At 36.8% G+C, this 27,155-nt stretch overlaps 1 protein-coding gene across 2 annotated transcripts in view; it reads right to left on the reverse strand.

The window, feature by feature from the left end:
- Positions 1–27,155, reverse strand: part of SUCLG2 (succinate-CoA ligase GDP-forming subunit beta) — a 113,899-nt gene that overhangs the window by 58,885 nt on the left and 27,859 nt on the right. For both annotated transcript variants that reach the window (XM_071756261.1, XM_071756258.1), the window contains 2 exons: positions 4,165–4,264; positions 3,946–4,036 (listed from right to left, as the gene is read on the reverse strand). In XM_071756261.1, coding sequence (XP_071612362.1) covers positions 3,946–4,036; positions 4,165–4,264 — 191 coding nt within the window. The remainder of the gene's footprint in view (positions 1–3,945; positions 4,037–4,164; positions 4,265–27,155) is intronic.

Below are 27,155 nucleotides of genomic sequence, written 5' to 3' on the forward strand. Positions count from 1 at the left end.
AATAGATATCAGAGCAGTTTCAGAGATTAAGTAGTTTCACACTTGATAAAGGACTTGCAAAACTACATTTTTTTGCAAGAATTCCAAATTCCTTTTCAAAGGAAAGGGAAGGAAGAAAAGGAAGGAAAGGAAGGAAAGGAAGGAAAGGAAGGAAAGGAAGGAAAGGAAGGAAAGGAAGGAAAGGAAGGAAAGGAAGGAAAGGAAGGAAAGGAAGGAAAGGAAGGAAAGGAAGGAAAGGAAGGAAAGGAAGGAAAGGAAGGAAAGGAAGGAAAGGAAGGAAAGGAAGGAAAGGAAGGAAAGGAAGGAAAGGAAGGAAAGGAAGGAAGGAATTACACTTGTCCTTAGCAGACCTACTGTTTCCTAGAAATCAGAAAAATCACTTCCCTAAGATTAAAATAATCTGAAACAATTTAGTGGCAAAGGCTTTCTAACGTGGCCAGTTTATAAAGCAACAGTTTTGAACAACTGCTGTAGATAAAAATTATTACTCTGAATGAAACATAAGGTCACATTCACTCCATCAGTCAGCACTTCAAACTCCTTAGATCCAAGAGGTATTTATAAACCTCTAGTGTTAGAACTCTGCCTACCCAGCAAGATGTGTTCCACCCAATAAGTATTCCTCAGGTTTTCATAGTTCAAGTAGGATAAGCAAGAAAGATGCACTATACTTTCACCCAAGTCGTTTTTTTTGACATTCTACTCTGGAGTACATAAGAAAGAATGTACTTACTTCTGCCAGGCTGTACATCTTCACAAAACAGAAAAAAAAAGTAAGAAACAAGGAATTAAATAAAGCCTTTTGTGCTCAGAATGGAAGGAAAGATGTTATTTCTTCATAGTTTTTTTTTTTTTTTTTTTTACTTGGAAGTAGTTTTCTTTATAGTAATTTTGTTTCCTTCCACTTTTACCTTGCTTTATTCATAGAAGATAGAGTGATGTAAAGGCTCAAATAAGCAACTTCTCAAAAGCAATCTAAAGAAAACCAGGGTGAAGGAGACAACTCAGAACACAGGAAACTACTGCACTACTCTAAAGCATCTGCCTAGTTAAGGCTACTACAAAGAGATGCTAATGCCAACTTCAGAAACACAGCTCAGCTACCTGCCAAAACTGGCAAATTAACAAGCAGAGACATGGAAGGCATCCTTGATTTGCCACTATTGGTCTCATTACCTGCATGCATGTTTTCACCTTCTTACATATCCTGTATCAATGTATCTGAAAAATGGGAGTCAGCTGCTTTAGACACAGGTCAAACCAAACCAGCTGGTCAAAGACACTATTGGTAATTAACCACATCAACATCCTAAATTACTTCTTTGTATTAATTCACAAAACTACTGAAGGTCAATCCATTTGTAGCAGGCAAAACTATTGTAAAAATTTTCACAGGCTGTGTAACACATCACTCCTAACAAAACCCCAAAGTTACTTTCCTTCACCATCCTCCCTGTTTGATGCAGAGCAAAGCCAGGGAAATTGGTATTCATTGGTCTTTAAATATTATTTGTTGAAGTCTACCTATCAATCCCATGACAAAACTAACAAACAGCAAAGAATAGTGAAATTGAAGCTACTGACTCTTGACTTCTCTTGTAGTTTGTCTATTTTGCTTATGATAAAGAATGTGAAGCATTATTATCTATTTACCACATCAGCTTTATATTTTAAATGTCCTGGGGAAAAAAAACAGTTTTTTAGAAAACTTCCTGCCCTCCTTCTTAAAAACAAGTCATTACCTAAAAGGTAAAGTCACACATCTCATTTCATGAGGGTAACTGTAACAGCTCTCAGCCATATACTGAATTAAATATTCAAAATGTTAATTCTGTTATTGCTTGGAGAGAAAACACAGGTAGCAAATTCTCAAGTTGTCATGATAAGAGACGACTGCCTTCTCAGATAACCAGGCTCTCCAAATTCCAAGCTGCCATGAGAGGATTTTATGTAAACTCACAAAATAGCTTCCAAGTTATGAGGGAACTAAAGAGACTGCTGTTTATTTAAGAAACATCAATCTGAAGAAGCACAAACATGCTTGAAATTCCGTAACAGGTGCATAAGCTGAGAAAGAAAGCTGAAAATTCCACCTTCTGCTCCATAATTATTTAAATTGTAGGAAAATTTGATCTTTTATTCTTTCCTTGCAAACACATGTAAGTGATATGTGACTTCCATTGACTTGACACTCACTGTTTGCCACAGAAAGTGACTTAATAACTATTTTCCTTTTAAAAAAATGTGTCTTGTGAATTAGCCTAGGGCTTTTAAAAGTCACCTTTATAAATCAGAGTGGATGACAATCAATGATCACCTTCTCCCAGTGCAAAGCATCACAATTGGTTTATCGTGAATCGATATTAAAATATTTGTAAGCTGTATCCTGAAAAATTTCCATGCAATTCTATAGCAATGTACACAGTCTACAGACTGTCCTGTATCACCAAAATAAATACCTGAAGTTCAGTAGTGCAAACTTCACCTTAAACTTCACATATGCCCTAGCTTTTTACTATTGACCTTTGTTTATTGACACAAGCAATGTGTGGATGAGGAAGGAGGCAATTACAAGTGAAATGTACACCTATTCTGTACCTGGTACAAAAGCCATATTAATATAAATCCTTTGAATAATCCATTTCAAAAAATGCCAACACCCATGGCTTTTTTCATTCCTATAAATTTCAAAGAAAAATAAAAGTCTCATTTTCAGAACTGAGTATGTATATGAATGAGCAGACTTGCACTCAGACAGGAGAGTGAAATTGCTGTGCTTATGTATTCCAAATGTGACAAGTAGGGAAAAATAATAAACCAAAAGAATTTATAAAAGAAATCTGCCTTTACAATACAGATTTTTTAAAGCAGAATGCCTTAATATGGGAAATGTATATATTTCTCTATATCCTTAGCATTATCGTGATCTTTGTCTTCATGGTAATACTGCCCCATTTTTTTAATATCAAGTATATCTTTTTAGCAAAACCAGTGACAAGTGATGGTAATCTGCTCCCCAAGAGAAGAACCACCTGAACACCTTCCTCCATCTCTCATTATATTTCCAGACAGGTGTTTTCCTTCTCTGCTAATATTCCAAGCTGCTCACAAAATATTAAAAGTGAACAGCAGCTCTTTCTGCTCATGCCAAATTATCTCCTGGTATCAAACAGAATGTGGCTCTTGATTACCTACCTGGTTGAAGATCCTTGCTCAGTAAGACAAAGCATAGATAAAAACACTTATAGCAGATAGGCATTTTCTAGGATTTCCTGATTTACAGAATTTTACTAAGGTAAAGGAGACTCTTGTTTCCTTTTATTTGGGCAAATACAGAGCAATCCATTTATTCTGCAGTCAATCTTGGGACCTTGCATTATGCACCAGCCTTGCTAAATGAATTACCATGCATTAGCTGACTCACTGTCATGACCACATTTTATTCTATCTTCAACAAGTTAGGAAGAATTTACTTTTGGACACTTTTTTATTTTTTAAATAGAGATCATTCTCAGGTCATCCATCTCTATATTTCATTAAAGCTACTCAAAGCTGATTATGATGAAATATTGAAAATTTAAATACTACAGCTAATCATGTATATACTACTTCTCTAAACAAAATATCAGTAAGCATGGACAGTTAATGCTATATATAATTATGCTAGCATTTAGTATTTATTTGATGAAGGATGAAGCTATGGCAAAATGAATGTATTTTTCCAGCTCTAGGCAGACTAAAACTAGGAGACAAAATACATACACTCAAAGAAGGAAAAACTAACTCTTTTTCCCTTCCATCAATTAGATGCCATCAATCAGGCACTGGGAAGGGAATGAAAAAAATACACGTCACACATACACACACATCCCAGCATATTAAATGCAAAAACTGCAGCTGAACAGAGTCCCCCAATCCTCTTCTCTCAGGAGACAAAAATATTACCTTTTTAACTCTCACCCCATCCTTTGGAGTTTGCTTTGTTGACAGATTGTACCCAATCATCTGTTTAGCAAGCTGTTCGACAATCTTAGGGCTAGAAACAAAGGAAAAAGGTTAGTTTACTGAAAGATATGAAAATAAACAGTAACGTAGCTGTTGTAAACATCTTAAATATTACAACAGAATATTGTTTGTGGTTTTTTTTCAATTTTAAAGACTTACTCTTTAGTTAGATGAACTCCTCCTTTTAACCCGCTATTGAAAATACCTTTTCCTCTCCCACCAGCCAAAATCTGTGCCTTCAGAACAATTTCTTTTGCCTCTGTAAAAGAAAAACATATTGCTATTCTATGTGTGTTGTGTACCAGGGTTGTTAGTGTAAGTTTAAAAAGAATGTCCTGGTCAGACTCCTGAAAAAAGCCAATGAGAACTTGTTCATAACAGGTGAGCAATGAAACAAGAATCAGTTCAGCATTTTTATAAAGCAACCTTGCAAAAAAAAAAAAAAAAAAAAAAAAATTGATCATGGAAGTGAAGGGATAAATTTACCCTAATTAAAATAGGTCATGATTTAGATCAAACCCACACAAAGCCATGTAGCCAGCATACAGTTTGACAGCTGATGCTCTGGCAGAGTTTTTAAAACATGAACCAGATCGTATTTTGTCTGGAGTGCACAACGAACAAATGCTCATCAGAGAGAATAAATTCCATTCCTTGCTCTGAAGTCTTGTAAGCAAAGTCATGGATGTGCTCCTAGAAGAAAAAATCCTCATCCCCAAAGGGCAGATAAAAAATCATAGCCCGAGGGCAGTGGCTATGAAAACAGGTTCATGTTTTATGAGGCATCCCTTGAATTTTTGGCAATGTGAAGGCAACAGTATCTTAGTAACAAGAAAGTGGCAAGACTCAGTGATAAGCCCTAAATGTCCAGCAGAAGCAATCCTGAGACACAGAGTAAAATGGGAGGGAAAGGGGAAAAGAAAAATAAAGAAACAAAACCATCACTTGTGATCTCTGCAGCTCCATGGACCTCAGCAGCTTCTTGAAGCTTCTTTAGATCTGCCAGCTGCCTGTCAGATGCTTATTAATATTGAATACTCTCACTTTGCACATTCTGCCAGGTATTTTGCAAAGTCTGGGATCCTAAGATTAATACATCATTAATCTGTGCCTAGAAAAGGCTAACGTAACTATCCTTATATTAAAATATATTAAAACATAAGTTTGAAGGTGTGGCAATTTTTGGTGCAGACCACTGACACAGCATCATTTCAAAGTTCCAGTATAATAAATTTTTGCAACTTTAAAAAAAAAAGTTGGATCTTTGGATAGAATAAAAAAAATAGTGAAATAAATATTCTGTTTCCTGCATTGAGACAGAAATGCATTTTCAGTATAGCTCGTGGCAGCACTGTACTGAGAGATGCCTCACTCCCAGCCTTCTGGAGGCAAAATGCCTCCACATGTTTATCCACTCAGTAACATCTGACATGCATCATTCTGAACCTTATAAGCAGTCTACTTGAAAATACTTCATGCATTTCAATATATTCATGTTCTGGGCTTCCTATTATTCATGCCACTGCAAGGCAGATAAGGAGGAAATTTAAATGCAACAAAAACTTTTATATCAAGTGTTTCCTAAGCACACAAATTATTAGGATGAATTAAAACTATAAATCACTTCCCAACCTGCAGGGAGGAGCAAACTCTCAAATCACAGTGGTTGCTGGGATGAAGAGTCTGACATAGTTTTGCTAATAGATGCTTCAAGTGTTTAATTAGATGGGGTTTAGGTGCCAACTGGACCAAAAGTGGGAATTTTGATGGTCAGTGAGAGGTGGTGTCAATAAGGGGATCCTTACCCTTACCCCTACCCAGCACATGACAGGAGGGCTGATTCTCTTCATTTGGCTATGACAAACCAAGGAAAGAAATTAAGGTGCAGTTTTATAATCCACTAGAGGACTACTAAGGCAATAGAGCAAGCTCAGAAAAACAACTGTCAAAAACTTAAACAAACAAACCAGAAAATAAACAGAACCATGTAAAGATTAGACCTGAAGAAATAATCAATATAGCAGCTGAGCAGAGCACAATACAGAAGGTTCTTCTTGCCCTGGGGGAAACCAACAGGAAGCAATTTAATTCAATAGTTATTTGGCCAAGCTTTGTAAAATGAAGTAAACCAGTCAGATCTTATTTTCCAGTAACTAAACTTGATCATTCAGCACTTCCCAAGTTGATTCACTACTTACACGCTGTCATTTTATTTAAAGAGTTGATTTCTAGAAATGCTCACACAAAGTTTTTATGCTGTTTCCTGGCTGAATTCCCAAATCATGTTATGGAAGACTATCCCAAAAGAAATGTGGTTTTAGCTGGAATATGTGAAGTAATTCACCTTCACTTGTGGGATTTAATATTAATAAATAAATAACATAAAAAGCAGTATAGAAAGTCAGTATTAAACTCACTTTTAAAAAATCTGTAATTAATTTCCATTAGCACCCTTGCAAACTTCTGCAGTAACACTGGAAAAATTTTTCAGCAGGGCTATGTTGGAAGAGAACCCAGCACAAGCAACATGTTTTTTCTCCACCATGGGGTATCCTCCAACATTTTTGACAGCCCTGCATGTGGTTATTAAGGTTTCAATGAACTCCTGGTTATGGCCACTGACTGCAGCCTTTGCATAATGAAATAAAGAAACTCAGATCCCAACACCAAACCCAAACAACACAACAAACTGTTTCCTAAGTGTTAACAGATTATTTCTTTGTCACAGTTTTAAAATTGTCTTTATTATTCAAAACAACACCAAAAAAAGACTGCTTTTAAGTATCTTTAATTTAGCAGCAAATAGTCATGAACTGCTTCATGCAGGTTAATGATGCATTTCTGGTAACAGTATGTGCTTTAACCAATTATAACTTGAATGCATTAATATGTTAGATTTATTCACTGAATCTTATATTTGGCTTTTTTACACTAATCTACAGAAGAAGAGACATGAACATTTCTGAAGTTTCCTTTAAAAAAATGGAGCAAAGTGCAGCTATTTCTCAAGTCAGGCGCCCATAAATAAGCAAGAACTTTACTCTTCCAAAAAGTTCTCAGACTTTAAAATTTCATAACCCTCGTAGGGGCTAAGCACACTTCTGAAAAAATTAAATCTGAGCACATAACAAAAAAGCCTGAAGTTCTTTTCTTTTAAATAAATTCAGACGTTTCAGCAGAACACAATATAACACTCCAAGGGACACAGATGTCCTGTATTGCATGCAGCAACACATCTCCTTCCTGCATTCAGTGCTGGAAGTACAAATGGAAGTGATACTCCCAGCAACTGTAATAGGGTCAGTTCTATAATGAAAGCCTATTTAAAATCAATAAAATCAGTCCTGCTTTGGGGAGCTATGGTTACTCTGGTCCACTGGTACTGCTTGCAGCAAAAATGAACAGCTTGTTCTCAGCCCACTGCTGTGTATATTTAACTACTGAATTCTTCATCATGAAACAATATCTGCTGAGTAGCACAGCTCTGCTATATGGTGTGCTAATTTATTACCTGTGAACAACTTTCCATTATTATTGATAGGACCCTGTGATTGCAAATTAGGTGTGTTAACAATGACATGAAAATGTGCTGCAGCTGATCAAAAATAAATCACTGTGAAGAGCAGAGTGTAAGACTGCATGGCCATTTGCCTCACTCCTGCCTGTTTCTGATCTGAAGATTCCCTACCAGAGCACTCAGGACAACTCTGGCAAGGCATGCTACACTACAGAATTAGACCATGGGACTGCTTTCCCTTTGGGAAAGACTGGCTCTAATTAATTTTCCTAATTTCAGCTATCCTGTTACACTTCTCAGGCAAGTTCCTGTCAGGTGCTTATTACTTTTTAACAATACCCCTGTCCAGAGACACTCTGGGATACTTATTTCAGCACAAGAAAGAAGGGAAAAGAATTTAAACTATAAGGAAGTTCATAATAAGCATAATGCAATTTTTAAAAAATGTTTTAAAAGCCTAATTCCCAAATTGAGCAATCAATATTAAAGTTGCTGTAATAACTATTGGCATTACACAGACTTGCTCTGAAATCTGAAGCAGCTTTTCCCAAGGAGCAAGTATTGCTACCACTTCCACTGCTTCCCATCTTCTGAGAACTCCAGGGATGCAGCATCTAAGAAAGTTCCCAGGCTCTGCTAAGTAAGCAGATTGAGATGGAAAAAAGAAGCTGGGGACAAGATACCTCCCACATCTACAAACTATTGGTCCCCCAGTCCCCCCACCTTTAATTTTAATTTAAACTTTCCTCCTCTGTTGTTTTCATTTTAATACTCTGTAACACCAAAAAGAATTACATTTTTACATGCCTACTTTCTACAACCTTTTGTTCTCAGACTAGTTTAGAATTACAGTTAAATAAATCATCCTTTTTAGAACTCCATACTTTTGAATATATTTATTGCTAGATTATAAGCCTCATTAAAATCTATAATGATAAATTAGTCAGTCTCTTGATTCTGTCACTACTGTTATTAATTGCTTTCATAACCATTATTACGCACTTCACCAGTGATAAAAAACTTAAAGCTGGATAAAATCAGCTAAGCTAAAGCTGACTCTTAACATTGTACACTTAAACCTTCTCAGAATGGAAGTAATCAAGTATTCACACATCCTACGTTTAAGTTAAACCTGATAAATGAGATATATAGCAACCAGAGCCTCACAAGATCCAGCAGCACCACTATAATGCATGGAAAGCTTTGCATATGAAGGCAGGGAAACAAAAAACTAGTTCTCACGTTAAAATTGTTCATCTTATGTGCTGATATCTTCCAGCCTTTAACAGTTTCTTTTTTCAGCCTAAGATCTCATTATTTTTTCATGCAGATTTCCTCTGTAATAGGCACAAGGTTTAGAGAAACTGCTATTTGTCATATTTGCCTACGTACTCAAGAGGAAACAGGCTTTGAAATCTCAGTCAGGAGACAAAGAAGTTTTTCATCTGGTGGAAGACCACTGATATCGACAGAGAAGTAAGAAAAAAACTTTTTCTGCCAACTCTCATGCAACATCTATTCTGTGTGTAAAGCAGAGAAGGTCCCTTCTGTAACCTCCAATGTCAGCCTGGTGCCCAGCACCAAACTGCACAGTAAATTCTAAACAAAATGGAAAACTTGATATTTATAAAACTGATAAAGTGTTCTTCTGTCATACCCACAACTTCCATTCTTGCAGCTTCCAGGCTTCAGTATTATTTTTCTCTTCTGATGATGATTTCACTTTAAGACACAGTAAAAGCAAGCAAAGAACTTTTCCTTGTGTATTAGTTCCTCAGGGAGATCCCTGTTACCTGACACCCCCATGGAAGCTTCTCAGGATGATCTATTATACACTAAGAAATTTTTAGTAGACCTGTTTTCCTTATAAACATAAAATCCACAGACACATAACAAGACTTGCTTTCTAAAACCATCATTTGAAGTTTTACCAGTTTTCTAGCAAGTAATTTTCCCCCACTTTTCCCTTTTTCCTAAATGAGAAACAAAACAAATAATAGTGCAACAAATAGAAGTTTCCTTTGCATTTTTACCTTTTAGTCTTACAAGGATTCCAAGTTTTCTTTGGCAAAATATGCTGCAAACTTTTTTTTAAAGAAAACATATTTTAAAGTTAGCAGTCTCAAGAAGCTCGACTGTCTTAAATTATTGATTGAATACCATAACACAATTTGTTTTAATGCTATTCAGAGAACAGGTTTTATGCAATCTGTGGTGTTGAAGTCAAGCAGTCATTAAGAACAAACACTGTTCTTGCCCCTAGCTGCAACAATACCCACACCTGTTATCCTGGAATCTTTTCAAAATTTCATTCTTTGTGATTATGAGTAAGCCACAAAAGACAGAAAGTGCTCTCTGAGTGATTCTAATTCTTTTATCCATATACTGAACTGCAGAGATGGGTTTGAAAAAAGTGTATTCAGTGTAGAAAATACAGAAAATGGGGAACATGAATTTTTACAGAATTCGCTTCTAAGCATAAAAGAGTTGCTGGAATAGAAGATGTTTTCAAACACAGAGCACAAAATAAGAAACCTGGGCAAGAAACCAGGGAACTCACCCAGTAAAACAAGTAAACACGCAGAGAGTAAAGAAAACTGCAATGTTACCATCATCACTTCAGAAGTGTTAACAAACTCATAATGTAATATAAGTGGCAGGTGAAGGGGGTTCAAGCACAGATCTGATAATTACTGCTTTGCCAAGCACAGCCTTCACACCCAGGTTTGTTATGCCTGGCAAGGGCCTCAAAAAATAAGCATTAAAACTGAGGGCAAAACTTACAGAAATGTGGAGCATCTCACATAGTGGTGGCTGGGCACACAATCAGCAGCCTGCACAAGTGTGAGAAAGAGGCCAAGAAGTAAAAGGGAGGTATCTGAAGGTGGAACAGCTTTACACCCAAGTTCTATAAAATTTGCCATTGCTCAAATCAGGACTAAGGCTTCTCAAAGGGTTTCATCATCTCTTAATGCCTTGTGAAAACCAGCTGGACATGGGCATCATCTGTGGTAAATACAGCTGATTATAACAGTGTCAGATAATAGCAGTAAGACACTAAAACAGGAGATGTACTATCATGCTCCTCCTAGTTTTGTTTACTAACCACATATGTGAAACAGAAGCAATTGCCAAAATAATCTAATATTGGAATAAGGTTAAGAGGAGGCCCATTACAGGAGTCTTAATATTTAATTCAATAGTTCAGGCTTAATTATTCCATAAAAAGGACATCTCATGGATCAGTGCTACACTGGTGAAATTAGATTCAAAACTAAAAAAAGTTTTGTTTAGAAGCTCAAACATCAAATTTTTATTACCTGAATAATGCTCTTTTTACAGCCCCATAAAGTTAACCAACCCATACAATCCCTTCACTCTCATGTGGTCTGCCAAGTAGTTCAACATAAAACCATTCTGAATGCAGCCCTGCCAATATTAATTGGCCTTCCAAGAAAAATAACTTCCTTTCAACATTATTTCTAGATTTCCTTTTTGGTCTGTGATATTTTTCTTAATATCACACCATCTGCAGACACTTTGCAAAAACATCAGAGAAAGGCAATTTAGGGAATGTTCCAGATAAGAAGGAAAAAAAAAAAAAAAAAAAGAATAAGAGAAGAAGTCCCACTGTGCTTTTCATAGTTTGGTAATTTTTACAGTCTTTCATCTTGGTCATTTCTTTCATTTAACACCATTGTATTAAGTCTTCAATTTAGACTGCTTGGTGAAAGCACAATGATGAAAACCTTACAGATCCAGCTCTGAAGACTCACTGTATATTTAAGAGGAAAAAAAACCCTCAAGATTTAAATTGTTATCACTGATGGAACACAAGGCACAAAACAGACTCAAATATTTAACAGCTTAGTGAGTGGACCAAACAAATTCCTACTTGCTTAGCATTAGTATGGAAGATGAAAGTTAAATATGGTATAAAAGCCTTCAATTCAAGGAAATACTTCTGATTTAGATCACACTGTAAAGCAGTGGCCAAAATACATGTTGCATCCTTCAGTTCAGCTGCAACTGAACCCACTGTTCATGACCAAAGCACAAACTTCTCTTCTTGTCTCAACCTCTCTTTGGCCCTTACTTTATTTGCGGGTTTATAAAGAGTTGCTCCTTATTATACACAGCTACAACATGCTCTGGATGAGGGCACTGGGCAAACTGTTAGCTCTATTACCTTAATAATAGATTTCTGAGTGTGATTTCCAATTAATTTCATTTTCCTCATTCATCGGGAAGCCAAAATTACAGACAGCCATATGGTGCTTCATAAATAACAATTAAAAGTTATTTTCTAATCTTCAGGCACTAAAATATGCATAAAAATGGATATGGTTGCAATGACATGAAGGAAATTAAGCTTGGGAATGTCTGCAGACATCTAGGAATTTCTAAACACTACTTCAGCCTTTTCCCCATTCACACATTTCTGGTCTGGGGTAGCCCCTGGATGTTACAATTAATCACAGTGAATGCCCCAAAACCATAATTAGATGTTTCTTCTGAAACTGGAACTTCATAACAGCAGCTTGCAAGAAGATCTCTGTGGCACAATATGTGTCTTTACCTACTGGATGGATTTTTGAAGAGTTTTGTTCCTACCCAGCCACAGGTACCAGCAGAGTTCTGCCAGTCAAGAGAAATTCCATCTGTGTGCCAGAGACTTGACTGGGATCTGCAAACTTTCTGGAGGAGCTTCTCATTTCTCAGTGGGTAAGAATCCACACCATCCAACACAGGCATGCAACTGCAATTGAGATATTCTAGTCCAAGTCAGTGAAACTTAAGCCACCTTCTTTCTTTCTGCCCTTTATTATGCCTTTTGTATGTGCTGATTGCACAGCAATTAGAACTGGGATTACCTGAAGTTAGATAAAATTGATGTCTCTTACTTTAAAATAGGGCTCCCTGCCTTATCAGACTATTCTGGAATAAAACATGAGAAGTTTCCTTAGAAGCATCTTAGATGATTCCTTTTACTACTGCCTACTAATAGCAGTCAAAGGTATTGGGCAGAGGTATTTTTTTTATTGTCTGGCATGAGACTTGAGAGCACAGATTGGTCTTAGGTACCTGGAAAGTGATATTCACCTCTCCTACAGCCAGCTGTCAACGTGCTCACTCATAATATAAATTATTCTTTTGATCTGCACTTCTCCTGGGGTTAAGATTAACAAGAGATTTTGCTAAACAGAAAGCATTAGGAAGGAAATGTATTATAAACTTAAGCTGCAATGGAGTATTTTAAAGTCAATGGGACTGCATCCCTCTCAAAGTACACCTACCTGTAAACCTGCAGAATTCCTGCAGTCAGAAATACTCTATACTGTCATCTCTGGCAATTCTCAAGAGTACAGTTTTGTTAAACTCATCTTTTGTGGGAAGACATCTTGAGGATACACAAAATATAAGAAAATCTAATATCCTTTCAGATTCCTAGCCACAGAAATATTTTTCCCTTTAACATCTACGTACAACTTCCATATAAACAAATATATAAGGAGTTCAACCAGTATAAGGATTTCATTAATTGAAACACCTGAACTGGAATATGCACATTCTAAACAACAGAATATAAAAATTAGAGTGAGTGAAGGGACAGAAGAGGAAGGTTGCTCTCTTTTTTTTTTTTTAATAAAGGGCTCAATTTGACAGCCATTTGCATAAATACAAAAATATTCAGTTAAAGTCAGGCCTATAAGCTCAGTTTGTGCTCACATAACCTAAAAGCACTTAGGGCTGAAGGGCATCATAGGGCTGACTATTAAGATACATATTAAAAAGGAATATGTACATTTGTACACTCATGCACATACACCCCCCCACATTTAACCATTAAAAGAGAACAGGATGCTCAACAACACTGCTTCCCAGTGGAATGATCTTTTCCCTAAAACATCCACTTCCACAACTTATTACAAGGAAGGAGGTCTGACACATCTCACCAGCCTGCATCACAGCAGACAGAGGAGTTACTGCTGTATCTCACTGCTCAGTCATAAACAGGCAATGCCAAATCCATACAGATGTCTAGACATGATGTCACTGGGAGAACTGGGGCCTTCCTTTTGTAAAAAGCTTCCCTGCTACTGAGCAATGGGTGGATCTTCCTCTTACTGTGAATACCTGAAATTCTGTTTTACAGTAAATCTGCTTTACATCACTGATCTTGTAGGTATATTGCTGGAGACACTGAAGAATGATCCCTGGCACTGGGATCTTACTGCCTGAGAAGAAATATCTATATATAGGTGTAGATATACACACATATATGTGTATAGGTGTAGATATATAGATATCTATATATAGCTATATAGCAGTTGGTGCAATCAAAGTTTACATCTGCATTAGGGGGTGAGCCAAATCATACAGTCCACTGCTTGCATTTTCTTTCCTTGGTATTCCACTGGGTCTTCCACACTGGTATTTGCTTCAGATTTCCAGGAATATGCAACATGGTCAACACCACTCAGTCCAAGCTAGGGCATGGCACAGGGACACAAGAGTAGAAAATCTTTGGCAGCAATCTGGGTGCAAAACAGCTCACCACAGATGCTTCCACATAAGAACAGAGCTCCAAATATTTAGTGGGATGTATTACCTCAAGGACAGTTGTAACCATTTGCCCTTTCAGAATTGCTTTTAAAAGTTCTCTGGGTATTTAAACTAAAATATCCTATTTTGCTGGAGAAAACAGATGAAATCTAATAGAGGACAAGAATTTTTCTAAGTAGCCCACATAAGTAGAAATTTTCAGCAATCGACAAGGGAAAGATTTAAGTATTTCTAAACATCTTTTAAGAGGCCTGTAACTAATTAGCTGATTAAGGTTATACAAAGAAATAACTGAGTTTCATGTTTTAGACACATTTACTTTTACCTGCCCCATAAAACAATCCACAAAGGATGTGTGCATCCTACAAAGGAATTGTGAGACTTAAATATATGATCTCATTCCCCCTGGATAGACAACTCCCCATTTTTCTCAAAGGAGTTGTACTATATTGTGTTATCTGACTGGGAACAGAGGGAAAAGAATTCACATCCTATGTTGTCTGCTCAGAGTTCAAAGCTGGAATCAGTAACACTCCTTTTGGTTGCTAATACAGCCCCAAGCACAGAAGGGTAATACAATCCCAGTGGTTGACTTCACAATTTCACATGTAAACTAAAAAATTGTTATAGTTTAAGAAACTAAAAGGGGCATAAAGGTTATTTTTTGCATAGCAGTGACACTATAAACCTCATCAATGTTTTATCTCCCAAGAAATCCTGAAAAACAGCATTTCACCTGCTAAATTAATGAGAAAAACCTGCTACTAATATTATGTCTCATTTATCCCAAAGTGACATTTCCACAAGCAATCATTGATTTCATTTAAATTAAGGATATAAAAATAATTGTCAACCATACTTACAATTTCCCCTCCCTGCCCCCCAAGAAACATTATCCTGAGCGTGAGTCCTAAACAAACCCACACGAGTCAAAACCACTCCTCATTTTCATTTTCAACATTTTCTTTAGCACAATCTATTTTTTTTTCTTTTTACATACAAATTCCTATTGTTTCACAAGGAAAGGCTGTTTTTCAAATTTGTCAAAAACCCACCTATTCTGGTATCAAAAGATTTTGCTTCCAAGTACATGGTGTGCTCAGCTTCTGGACCAGAGTTTTAAAGCCAAACATATTGCACACATGAGAAATGAAATCAGGTAACATACACAATAATTTTATTTTATTTTATTTTATTACCACTGATCTGAAGCTGAACATTTACAAACATGCTTTTCCTATCAGCTGACTAGCACTGAACTGCTTTGCTGACATTATCTCTGATGACTTTTGCAGAACCACATCTGTATTTGCTCCAGGAATTTTCAAGAAGTGGCAACTAAATGGAGGTTTGCTCCTGCTCACTTCCAGTCTGCTGCAAAGTTGGCATTTCAACAATTTCCTGGGCGTTCAGCATAGGGAACATTACCAGAAGGCAAATGGCTTTAAACAAAACCCTACTATGTCACTGTGACCTGTATAAAATGAAATGCTCCATTCTTCAAGTCATCCTGTATGGCATCCCAAAAGACCAAAGCAGAAGACAGGAGAAAGCCCTAAGGTCCCACATCCCCAGGGCACAGCACTCTCAATATGCTTGTAGCCCAGGAAAGCTGCAGAGGGACAAGGGACCTGGCAGCAAGAGAAGAACATCAGTGATGAACCTGAACCATCTTGTGAAAGAAAGTAATTTCCCCCAGGAGTGGGTTGGTTTATAGCTCTGCACAGGGCAGCTCTAGAGAAAAGCTTCAGCCAGCAGTGCAGAAAAGGTGTTGATAGAGGGAACAAGACATCTGAGGCTCTGACCTTGGCCACCCATATCAGTCATGTGTGCTCCATGCAACAAACTTTTTATAAAAACTCTCAACTGTCCTGGCCTAATGAAAGAAGAAAGAAAAAGAATTGAAAATTAAGAGAGGGTTGCTTTCAGCAGCTAACTTCTGCTCTCCTGTCCAAGAAGTGAAGTGGTAAAGGACCAAGATGCCACTGGCATTACACCAGGCTAAGCAGGAAGATCTGGCAGTGTTCTGACACCAGCTCCCAGGAACTATCCTGTTACACAACCCATTAAGTGAATGAGGAAAGAAAATTAAGCACATTTCATTACCACTATCATAATTCTTCTATGTGGCTTCTTCATTGCTCACCTAATTCAGAAGATTCCTTTCATCAGTTAACTCCACAATAAAGAAACTCCAAGTAGTTCAGAGGGGCTCAAACTCTATGTAGAACAAACACACAGATTTTTATGGCTTATGTAATGCTGACATCAGCCTCCAAAGCTATTATACAGGCACCCAAATTTAAGGTCTAACATCAGTGGATTTGCTTTCAAAGCCTTCATTGGACACACTTGACTTGAAAAGAGGTGGTCCTGGGGCTTTTCAGTGCTTGAGGAGGGCTTGATCAAAAATCACAGACCTGAACTTTATAAATCACCACTCATTTGTGACAGCCCTTTGGAAGCACTTCCTACAGGTCCTGGTTTTCAAATGCTTCAGTGCAGAGTGCCCCTCCCTCAAAACACCAGATTCCAAAATACCCCAGAGCTGCCAGTTACAATTGCTGGGTCTGAAACTTCAGACCATCTGGATTTGAGATGAGCATTCTGTAGACAGTGATTTGCACCTCTCCCATGCCAAGACATGCCAAAGAGTCCCAAATGTAAAGGCATTCTGCCTGCATGAGTAAAGGCCCAAAGATACTGATACAAAACACACAGACAAAAATATTTTGCTGCCAAGATGCACCTCCAGTCAGCTGCAGCCTGGTTTTATACTTGTAGTCTCCACTCAATTAACATTTAATATGGTTACAAAAGTGATGTCTGCACAGCAATTCTCTCCAGAAACCATCAGTGAATTACTTTCTTAATTATTTTCAACTCTTAGCATTTATGCAGACAATAATAAATACACTTTGTAAAAGCTCTTCCAAGTTGTTTGGGTTTTTGTTTGGTTTTTGGGGTTTTTTTTTGTTGGGTTTTTTTTCAGTTTAGGTTGGTTTTTTGTTTGTGTGTTTTAAAGACAGTTTTCACAACTATTCCCTTCTGCTTTTCTGGCTGACACTTTATCTTCTCTTGTAAATATAAGCCTATAAGAATAAATCACATTTTATTTATTAAAGGTAAAAATATGATTCAATAAAAGCAGAAAAGCCAATCTCCACAAAGTTCCCCTCCACAGTGACTGAAATTATTTTTTACATGAAGATTCAAATACTTACCCAGAAAGGCATTTAAGCAAGAATAAAAGCACCTGTACATGAGACTGAATGTTTTTATCTTGCATTACATAAAGTGCTCTAAAAAAAGTTACAGCTTTGGCCAGACCTAGTGAACTAAAATCAATGAAAATTCTTTAAAACATAACACATAACATCTTTGAACTGTTGCCTATATTAGAACCAAAGAACTCCAGAAAATTAATGTAAAGTAGTATTTTGTTACTTTTATATTCGGGTCACTTTTATTCCCAACATGGTTGGTTCAGAGGAAAAAAAACATACCCTTGATTCTTCTGTAAATGTATTCTGCTTGGAAAAGTGCCTGTATGAAGCACACCAGGGAACAAGAGTGCAAGCAGCCCAGATCACCTTGCCCTTTGTTTAGATTGTCAGTTTTTCCTTTTGATCTTTCTTCGCAGTTGAAGAACCAAAAATTGATTTTCCCAGTTGAACTGAAGTTGAGAAAGGACAATGTTTTATTTAAGATCCTTCACTCCTGCACATAAGCCTATTTCTTTCTTTACATACAAAAGAAACTCGTTTTTTGTTCTTGTAAAAAAAAAATATTTTCAAGTGGGGAACACTCTTAATGTACTGACTGTGGCTCCATAACAAAAAGAGAGGGGGTGTTTGCATTTAAAAATCCTAAATATTGGCATCCTGCAGAGGACACAGACCTCATAAACCTCCTAGAATTACAGAAACTGAGCTTCAGGGAAGCAGCAGTCAAACTTGTGAGGTGTTTGCTTAAACCTGTGCTTGTATCAATGTTACACTCAAAACCTTGTTTATGCACAAAGAGAAAGCACAGTTTAGGTACATACAAAATCAAGAATACATAAGTATAACCATCAATTTAGCCATCTAATAAAAATTAATGTTTCTTCCAGATTTACTTATTGCAGAAGAAGAAAGAATACCTAGATGTGAAAAACTTCCACTACTAATGCAGTTAAATTGTCATACCATTATTTCCTAATTTCTACCCCTTTTCCTGGTGTTCCACTCATCCTTCCAGTGCTCATCTAGGTCTTAAAGTTGACACTTTCATTCTGGTCTAGGGCTGCTGGAGCATGGCATCACCATCTGGAGTCCACTGTTTGGAGGAACATGGTTTTCATTTTGATGCTTTCTGCTTCTTACCCTAGGGACTGAGGAATTTTAAACTCACATTTAAAATTTACTTTTTTTCCACTGGTCCATGGTAACCTTCATTTGCTATATATAGTGCCTTTTACAGGCATTAGAGACCAGTTTTTTGTTTATGTCAACACCAGCACTGTTTCATCTTGCTTGTGCTCTGTGTTTCTTGAACTAAATTACTGAGTTTTTCACTGCCATGGGATCCCCAGCATCAATCCTGGGCTCTGTCTCTGCTACACCACACCCTTTATCTCCACTTCTCAAAGCCTCTCATTAAACCAGGTCTGTATTTCTATATACTGCATTATTACAGCAGTTGGAAAACCACAGTAGCATCATACACAAACCTGAGTAAACTGAATTAGCTCCAGGTACCTGGTAAATTAGCAAAAACCCCATAAAACAGCAGTGGAAATCTCACACGCTATGAGATTTGCTCATGTCTCACTGAAAACTATTTATTGTACCTTTTAAGCTAACCTTGTGTCACTAGAAAAATCTATAACTTCTAAACAAAATAAATAACAATCCATTTCATGCTTTCACATAATTCTCAAACATAAACTTTGTAACTTAAAAGTTTTGAAGTTTTTCCATGCTGATGTTTCTCCTTAGACATCAGGTGATAATGCCACCTGCCATCTTATTTGAATTTAATAGTTCATCACTGAATAAGAAATCTTGTGTAATAGGCTAATTATTAAATACACAGTTTAACCCACTACATGACCAAAATATTTTTATTTAATAATTAATTTCTTCAGCTGTTGTCACAGCTTGTATTTCAGAATAAAGTGGTTTTCTTGCCAGAAAACAGCAGTTCTCCCCAATACCTACAGGTATTATTGGACTCCAAATATCATGTGAACTGCATCAGTTCTTACTAAGTCCTTGAAGAAAGCTGATCTTATCAACTGCTGAGCTGCTCTTTAACCTCAAAGAAGAGCTGAGGACACAAGCTCACAAATGCCCACAAGAAGCACAAGAACCTCCTGCCCATTGCAGGCTTCCCAGAGCTTTCCTGACCACTCCAGTCTTTCCAGTCTCTCTTTTTTTGGTGAACTTGGGAAGACTTACACAGCTTTGCCCAAGAATTTCATTTGAATCAATTCAGCATTTGATTTGCCCCACAGGATTATATCCAGAACAGTTTGCTGGGGGCATATCAAATTCTGTTCTACAGAGCATCCTGGAGTGAGGGGAACCACTGAGAAGTTCAAACCCAAGTAATACAAACTGTGATTCTCTCTAAGATCCATCACTGCCTTCTTAGAACTTGCAAAGAGGAGGATCCAGAAGAGAACCAAATTCTGGAACTGAGTAAGGGGCATTTGAGTTGGGTAAAAGATACAGAGAGCACTGCATACACTTACAGACACGAGGCACATGTCTCAATTATTCATAGTACTGAAGTGATTATTTAAAATCCCTCCCTCATACAATAGCCTGTCCCACGCAGACCTTTCCTACTCCTTTGAGGGAATAAAAACACCCTACTCACCCATTTTAAGAGCTCAGCATTTCTACCTCAAGCTCCAATCACTACCTCAGTAGTAAAGATATATTAGAGTTAGACTTCATGTTTGTCAGGTTTCCTAACACTAAATTAGCCTAGAAAAAGAATGTAAAAACAATAGAGAGGCATAAGCTTTTGGGTTGGCAGCCAACATTTTCAGGGAAAGATGCATCTCAATATGATACTGAAATCAGCAAAGCTGTTTTCATTTAAGCTTCCTGCAAGATGAGCTCTGGGGGGACTCTGAAGGCAGGCATTATGCTTCCAGCTTGAATTCTATATATGTTAATGAAATTGCAGAGTCTGAACATCACCATGAGCAAGCACTCCTATCAAACTGGAATTTGGAGCTTTCTCTCAATTACTTACATACAAAGGGAATTTTTCTGGGCAAAAATGTAAGCTTGGAATAAGCAGCAACCGTGTTCAGAAAGGAAGAGAATGTGCAGCTGACTTCAGTGTTTTGAATCTCTGTTGAATCAATAAAGGAACTGATACAGCAGGTGAGAACTACACCCCAGTGCTCAGATTCCTCATGAACAGTGCCTTTACCAGCTTCTCAGCTTCAGATGAGCAGGACTGTGAATTAAATCTGAACTGAACTTGTCAGTAGCAAAAATTATCTTATCTGTACATCAACTTTATAAGCCTGGTGCAGCTGAGGGGTTGTAGCTTCAGCTAGTTTGCTATTTAAGTGACAAATATGTGTGCAATCCAAGCACCACCCCAGTGACCCCTCCTATGAATCCTCAAAAACAGATGCTCTCCCTGACAACTGTTAAGAACTGGTTAATATTTCATTAACTTAAGGTCAGCAAGTTGCTTTACTGCTTTGGAAAAGGCACTTCTCAGCTCCTGAACAGAGCCACTTAATTCTGTCTGCCTGATTTATAAATTTAAAGAGGTAACTGCTGAAAAAAATGCTATGGTAGATTATTGCTTTTGTCTATGCTGCAGAAAAATCTTCCAGATTTTAGCAAAGTGTCAGGTAGAATAAGGCAATTTTTTTTTTAAAGGCAAAATTTTTGATCAATGTTTTTTCGTTCATGCTTCTGCCATCTCTTCTACTCCAAACTTCTCACTTTGAGGTCAAGTTCAATACTTACATTTGAGACAGTCTGAATTATATCTGTGTAAATAAGAGTCACAGTTAACTCAAAGAAACTATCTTGGATACTTTACCTAGCACAGTGCAAAAGAGGGACCTAAAGAGCTAAAATAATTCATAGAAAGACAAGAGAACATATAATTAAAATTGCCCTACCTGCTGTTAACTGTATAATTAACTGTATAATAACCTTTAATTGTATTCCTGTCTGCACAACTGACAAGTATTACATTATATGGACAACATCAGAGAGATGCAACTCCTGCTAAATTACCTCTGAACCCTAGCCCTTAAAAATCTCTCATATGTAAGCTGAGTTTACTTCCTTTTTCCACCAGCCTGGAGTTTTCTGAAGGAAGACTTACTGCAGTGTGTACATATAACTATCTATAGGATACTAAATGTCAAAAATTCAATGTAAGAAAACAGCAATAAGTTGGAATAGATTACATTAAAATTGTGAAAATGGGCACAAAGCTAAATAAAAGACACAGAAGTCTCATTTCAGAAAACAAGAGCATGAAATATGGAAATGTAGTAATTTTTTTATTCTCAAAATTATAAAACAACTTTTTAGTACAAAAGCATTGTTAAGCATCTAACTTAGCTTCTTATGGATTAAAGAAATAGCTAGGATACTATCTTCATGTGCACTTCAAATAGGAATAGCTCTCAGAAGATAAAAGTAAGCAAGTTATTTATAGCACATGTTAATCACCATATTAAAATGGCAGATGACTTTACAACATGAGACATAAACCTGGATTTACTGGGAGGGGTGGGGGGTGTTTTAGAAAGAAAATTTTTTTTCTAAAGCGAGTAAAAATTATAGTAATCAGCCTCAAGTCTTCCTTGTTGCACTTTTATCCCAACATATAAAATACAAAAGCTGTATTATACTGCTGGTAATTATATATACATAAAATACAGTAATTATACTGTATTATACTGATGGTAAGATGTGGAAAGGCCAAAAGAAGAATCGACCACATTGAACATTTAATGAGCTAAAACAAAAAACTGTAAAAGATTTATCTATGGTAACAAGAGCTGGTGCTGGACATGCAGACACAGCATCAGGATTATTATGACAATAATCTTCAGTGGAGCACAATATTCACACACAATAAGATTAGGAAAGCTGCTACTAAAATACACAGATGAGTAAAACTGGAGGAATAGAGATAAGACTTGGGAGGGAGTAGAGGGAAGTGAAGAGCAGAAATGAACCTTCCTAGTGACTCTACATTGTTAACTATTTATCCACAAACTTTTAACAGCTGCCTTTCTCCTCTCTGCAAAACTCCTGGGGCTCTTCTTAATCATTTAGAACAATGAATATATTTAAGATTTATAGCCTGAAGGTTGGTGCTATTTATCTTACTCAGGTGAGCAGTTCAACTAAACCCAGGGGAGGTGAGAGAAAAGTTTTCTGCTTCACAATGATGCAAGAACCATCACTGACTTCAGCTGTAGGATAGAGGTAAAACTGTCTGCTTCAGATGTTTCTTAACAAAAAAAAAATCACTTACAATAAAGGCACAGTCAACTTCTGGAACTAACAAGAGCATGATACTCATTAAATGGTTTCTGTGATGACATTCTCAAGGGTTAAGGCCTCATGTAAAATATCCTGTGATGCATGAAGTCAGATAGCATCTCCCAGCTGAACCCAGCAGGGTTACAAAGACACACTCCATATTCATAAGTGTGTTGAAATCTTTTACTTTTCCTAAACTGCAAATATTTTAGTATTTTCAATGCACAGCACTTCCTCAAATATGAAGTAACAGATTAACAAAATGTCAGAACAACCTCAGCTTCAAAAACTGCTCTACAATTTTAAGTAGATATTATGTACCCCCCCCCCCAAAAAAAAAAAAAAAACCAAAACAACATATCTTATGATCATATTTCTCAACTACTGATGTATATAAGCTTGTAGTTGTCCCCATCTTTAAAGATAAAACAAGCCCTTGTAAGTCATCCTAACCTTTGCAAAATACCAGTTAAAAATAATTCATACTCTGGAGGAAGCTGGGAGAGGAATCACAGGATGGAGTCTGGATGCTGGGTGAGCTCTGAACTTTGTACAAATTGAAAAGCCAGCAATGAAAGCTTTCTGGCTTGGTCCAAACCCATGTGCTTTTACAGTACATGTACAAGCTAATACCCTTACAAATTAACCACAACCCACCTATTCCATGAAGGCAAGAGATGTAGCAAATTTAGCAGAAACCACTGACAGATGAAAAAAATTCAACTTCCTCAAGTGAATTAAATACCAGAAGTGGTTATCTAACAACATTATGTTCCTGCTGATTTCTGGGTCACCTGGGGGACACAAGTGGAGATCAGAGGAAACACCATAGTATCAAATGAGGGCAACAACCAGAACTGTTGTCTCAAAAACTCAACAAAAGAAATATTAAAAGATGAAGAAACCATTTAGAATTCAGCTAAAGAAAAAGAGCTGTTTTTTCAGTGTAAGTTTACCTATTAATTTGAAGAAACTTAGCACTACTCAAAACTTAACTATTTGTAAAGTTTCCCAGTTTTTCTCTCTCTAAATTTAGCTCAGTTCTTCTTGTTCTTTATTGTTCAGTCATCAGAGGACAAAAGGAAAAGTTCTCTCTGTTCATCTATCCCTGATCAGAGGGTAACCAAAGCTAAAGTTGTATTAGCTCCGATTCCAGATGAAACTGCAGCCTCAAATAAAAACAGTTTGAAGCATAAAAATATCCACAGTGTGAAGTAGGGAACAGATTATATATTTCTTCAAAGAAATTACTGTCAATTTACTGACAATATGGAAGAGTTTTGCTTAAAAGGACCTAAGAGACCCTACAAAAAGAGACATATTACAAACTAACTTCAACTCCAGACTGTCATGATTCTGATTTTGATTTTTCTACTATTTTAATTCAACATGATTTTGCTACTGGTAATCCCATTAAAGGCTTTAAAAAAAAAAAAAAAAACAAGCCCACATTTTACAGGCATAAGTGTCAATTACATTTCTGACACCTTTTTAGAAGGATTACACACTGACAGGCTGATTGCATAGAAGATGCAACACTACAGAGTGCAGACCCATCCATCTCAGAAGCTTTGTCCTCTCATTTCAAATGTCTAAACTAATAAACAAGATTTCAAAATGAATAGCTAAAACATGCTTCCTTCTGCAGGTTTATATCATGCAAAGAAAAGAGGTGCAATTCTGACCACAAGCATCCCAAAGACCACACCAATACAGCCATAGGAACGAAGCCAAGAGAGGAAAAAATCCAAGCAGCCAGCTGTCAACCTGATTTTTTTCAATTACAAGTTAAATCCCATATCTGCAGTATTTGCAACCAAAAACATGCTATGCTAGAGTATCTATCAACACATAGATGTATTTTGAGTAAATAAATAAATCAGACTTCACAGGAAATAAGAGAAGATTTCTCAGGTGAAAGTGTCACATAACTTTTAGGCAATAACCATTATTTTACACCTTATAGTTCCATATAGTTTGTTAAAATACAAGGGCCAACTAAGTTAATGTACAAACAAGTCAGTATTTTTTGTAATAGTGATGTAGTTCATAAAAAACCTGGAACTGGATCTGGCCTGAGAAACATACAGTCAGTGGTGGCAGGAGCTTAAAAAAAAAAGAAAGACAACTAATTTATCTTCCATCAGAAACCAACATCTTTCTCAGAAGGGGATACACTGACGCATTCAGATTAAAACAGCAGTAAATAGAGGTGATATGAAAAAATCTGCTGCTTTGAGTCACAAGTGAATTTTTACAACAGAGTTTGCCAAAGTAAATGCTTTACCACATACATCCCAATACAAGGCAGAGTTACAAACAGGAAAAACCAGAAACACAGAAAATAAAGACATTTTGTTTCAGTAATCAGCCCCCAGATATTTAGAAGCAAATGGGTATCTATAGAGTGTGGAAGGTGTGATTTCTCTCCTTTACACAGCTGCTGGTACTGCAGAGAAAACAAAGTTGTTCAGTGTTTCATCCCTTATACATAAAGCGTGTCTAATGGTTCTGATTTTATGCATAAAAAAATGAAAATTTCATGCAGCTGCTTCTCAATTACGCATCTGGTTATTGTTTTGCAGCTGCAAAACTACCTTGAAGAACTATAAAATATAGTGTGACAAGTCTGGAATAAATATCAGCAGTCATCTTGTACCTTCCTTGTGAAATGCTGGTTTTTTCTTACCACCTGTTAAAATTCCTGAATCAAGAGCTATGGCTTCTTACACCTCCTTCCTCTATAAACAAAAATCCACTAATATATTTAACACAGCTGAAATTTGTAAATGACTGCTTTGTATGGCACACATTAAATATATAATTCAGTACCCCATTTCTAGAGTATTTCTTACTCTGTGTTGCTACTTCCAAGTAGCTATTTTGGTAATTTGATCAGAAATCCAACACAGCAAACAATAAGTCAGCACAACATTAGTGTCAAACATCTGAAATGAGATTTTGATTTGTTAGTCCCCTGGCCATTACTCATATTACTATAAATCTATTGAATATGAAGACATTTGGTGACGAAGAATGGTTATAAAATACCATTAAAATATAAAATACAATGGTTGTATTGTAAGCAGTCTCAAGCTTGCATTTACTGACTTAACACTCAGCTTGTTATTTTCTGACAAAGGGAACAGATAAGAAAAACAAAACAGACAGGTTTTTTCATAACAATGCATTTGAAATTAACTATTTCTGTAATTCCTGGTGAGACTGAGAGTCCCTCAAAGCATTTTTATGGACCATTTTTATATCTGAAGTATTCAAAAAGCAACAATTTGTAATTTATCTCGAAATAGAAACGCCCATCTTGAAACAACACAATACCCAAGGTGAGTTTTAACAAAATCTTTTATTAGCTTTGTTTCAGAAAGAATAAAACTCAACATCCCTGTTAGGCAAGCTGGAAGCTTTTTAGGGCTTTTTTTCTGGCTTGCAGGATGCAGCACATGTGGCCATTACCAGCCCATGTCTGTGCTGTTAGGCAGCTGCCTGGTTGTCATGCAGGTGCCCTGAGCTTATGGGGAAAAAAATTGGGAAGCTGAAGAGAGGGAATGAGGCACACAGGGAAGAGAGAGACCCCTGGCAGAGTTTGCCAAGGTTAATGCACTGCTTAAATCCTGCTCTGCTTAAAATCTTGCCACTTCTCAGCATCCTCTGGGAAATAAGGTTCTGAGCACAAAGCCCAGAGGATGGAAGGGAGCAAAGGGGAGAGAGAACAAGGAGATGCAAACCCAAGCAAACAAAACACAAAGGAGGAGAAAGAAGGGGTATTTTAAGGCTCATGTCCAGGGTGAGAGGTCCTGCTACACAGCAGTGAAAAGAGACATTATGCATGAAAGCCCCAAATGGAAAACTTAATTCCACCTTATTTGTGGGCTTTAGATTCCAAGCCAGATTAAGTCAAAGCACCTGAAAGCAACCTGAGAGCAAATGAACAGGGCACATGAAAAGAGTTACTAACAAATAGATATTATCCTCCAGCCTTACACTACATCTATATCACAGCAAACTTCCCACTATTTTCTATACAAAACCCTAAGTAAATCAAGTATCAGTGAATATAACCCTTTAACACCTTTCCTAACTCCCCTGATATTCCATGACTGATTTTCTTATCCAGTAGATGGGTAACTAAATTAATTGGTCACAGATCTATTGATTATCTAGCTTCCCACGAAATAAATTATTTTAAATAGCAGTAACGTAAAGTGTTGCCTCCAGAACTTTTACTCTAGTTTATTATTTTCAGAAATAGTTTTTAAAAATCATTAGCACAGCAATGAAATTCAGAAATTCTTTCCAAAAATCAGGCCATTACAAAATTGACAAACATGGAAAAAATATTACTAGAAATGTCAGCAACCATTATTTGTTTTCTGATCATACACAGGCACAGTAATTTCTGTGACTGCTACGTAAGTAAATGGTGGTCTAAGCAAAGCCCTTCATCAAGCAAAAAAGTGTGCACAGAAACAGAGTGGATTTTAGCTGGACACAACTGCTAAATACTTCTCAGAAGG

Source organism: Heliangelus exortis, chromosome 12 (genome assembly GCF_036169615.1).
Source record: "Heliangelus exortis chromosome 12, bHelExo1.hap1, whole genome shotgun sequence".
In the NCBI taxonomy this organism is placed as follows: domain Eukaryota; kingdom Metazoa; phylum Chordata; class Aves; order Apodiformes; family Trochilidae; genus Heliangelus; species Heliangelus exortis.